The 1,595-nt window shown below is 63.1% G+C and overlaps 2 protein-coding genes across 2 annotated transcripts in view; one reads left to right on the top strand and one right to left on the bottom strand.

The window, feature by feature from the left end:
* The window catches only part of ABHD14B (abhydrolase domain containing 14B), a 3,538-nt gene extending 2,393 nt beyond the window's left edge, over nucleotides 1-1,145 (top strand). The window contains exon 3 of the mRNA XM_009274769.2: nucleotides 810-1,145. Coding sequence (XP_009273044.1) covers nucleotides 810-992 — 183 coding nt within the window. The 3' untranslated portion in view covers nucleotides 993-1,145. The remainder of the gene's footprint in view (nucleotides 1-809) is intronic.
* The window catches only part of LOC103895237 (aminoacylase-1), a 19,618-nt gene that overhangs the window by 11,116 nt on the left and 6,907 nt on the right, over nucleotides 1-1,595 (bottom strand). The window lies entirely within an intron of this gene.

Here is a 1,595-nt window from a genome sequence, read left to right as displayed (position 1 = left end):
GGTTCCCTGGCTTGCTGAAAACGGCTACCGAGCTGTGGCTATCGACCTGCCGGGTAAGGCATGGTGGAGAGCACGGCCCTGGAGCAAGGTGGGGGCCGGGGGCAGCCAATACAGCTGCTCACATTCGTGGTGCTGGGATGGCAACCCTGGTGTCCTGCTGTGCCAGCTTCTCCCTGTCTCAAAGCAGCAGAGAGTGTGACAGAGCAACTTCTGTCTCCCATGGCTCAGGGCTGGGGCGCTCAAAGGATGCTGTGGCCCCAGCGCACGTGGGCCAGCCAGCACCGGGGGCTTTCCTGAAAGCAGTTTCGGAGGCTCTGTGCCTGGGTCCGGCCGTGGTGATCAGCCCATCCCTCAGCGGCATGTACTCCCTGCCCTTCCTCTTCCAGCACAACCACCTGCTCAAGGCGTACGTGCCCGTGGCACCCATCTGCACTGAGAAATTCACGGCGGAGCAGTACACCCAGATCAAAGTATGGCCTGGAGGGAGATTGAGGGAGGTCGAGGGACTGGGAGGGGATGGTGTGGAGGGGACCCTGGCACCAGGGTTGGGCAGGGGAAAGACCAAACAGGCCAGAAACCCAATTGTCGCTGGAAAAGGGGAACATGATGGTGAAGGAACCATAGGGTAGCAGGAGGGAAAGAGGGGACATTAGGAGACCCAGGAGTTTGAGCCTCAGTTTCCCCTTGTGGTGGGCAGGGGAGAAGGGTAAGTATCTCCCCTCCGTATCCTGGTCCCAGGGTGTCCCTGGCCAGGAGGAGCGGGTGCCTGGGTGCCGTTGGCAGGCTCAGGGTGCATTCCCCCTCTGCAGACACCCACGCTGATCGTGTATGGGGACCAGGATGTGGAGCTGGGGCAGGCCAGCCTGAACAACCTGCGGCACATCCCCGAGCACCAGGTGCTGGTGCTGCAGGGTGCCGGACACGCCTGCTACCTGGACAAGCCCGACGAGTGGCACCGCGGGCTCCTGGCCTTCCTGCAGCAGTTGGAGTGAGCAGGACAGGCTGCGTGGAGGGGCCCACAGGGCTGAGGGACGTGGCCAGCCCACCCACCCCTCCACCTGCTCACACACCCTTGCGCCAACCCAGCTGCTTGCCTGGCATCCCCACCCAGCCTCCCTTGGGACCAAATAAAAGCCCAAGCTTTGCCATCGCTTTCCTGCCACCTTCCTCCTGCTTCTTTCCACCCTTCCCACCTCCTTCCCCAATCTCCACCTCCTCCGTGGCCACCATCCCATGCCCGTTTGGGGGGTGACAGCAGGGGAGGTGCAGCCACCAAGGGACAGGACATTTGGGGAGCGTTTGCCCTGTGGGTGGGCGAGTGCCAGCTGCCAGGCTGCTGGAGCCCACCCGTCACCTCTGGCAGGACCCCCAGGAGCCTCGGAGGGTGCCCGGGGAGGCCCAGGGCTGTGTTCCGGCACAGGTAGGTCCCCCAGGGTGGTGGCACCTGTGTCCCCGGCCTGCTGCCTCTTCATCCTCCTCTTCCTCCTCCCACCCCTCCTCATCGACCTCTTCTTCATCGAGCTCCAGCTCTTCTTCCTCCTCCACTACAGATGAAGACTCCTCCTGTAGCTCTGATGACGAAGTAGCTGAAGGTC

The sequence above is a fragment of the Aptenodytes forsteri genome, unplaced genomic scaffold, assembly GCF_000699145.1.
Source record: "Aptenodytes forsteri isolate BGI_AS27 unplaced genomic scaffold, ASM69914v1 Scaffold368, whole genome shotgun sequence".
Classification (NCBI taxonomy): Eukaryota; Metazoa; Chordata; class Aves; order Sphenisciformes; family Spheniscidae; genus Aptenodytes; species Aptenodytes forsteri.
The sequence above is the reverse complement of the archived record's forward strand: the minus strand, read 5'-3'. Positions and strand labels throughout refer to the sequence as shown.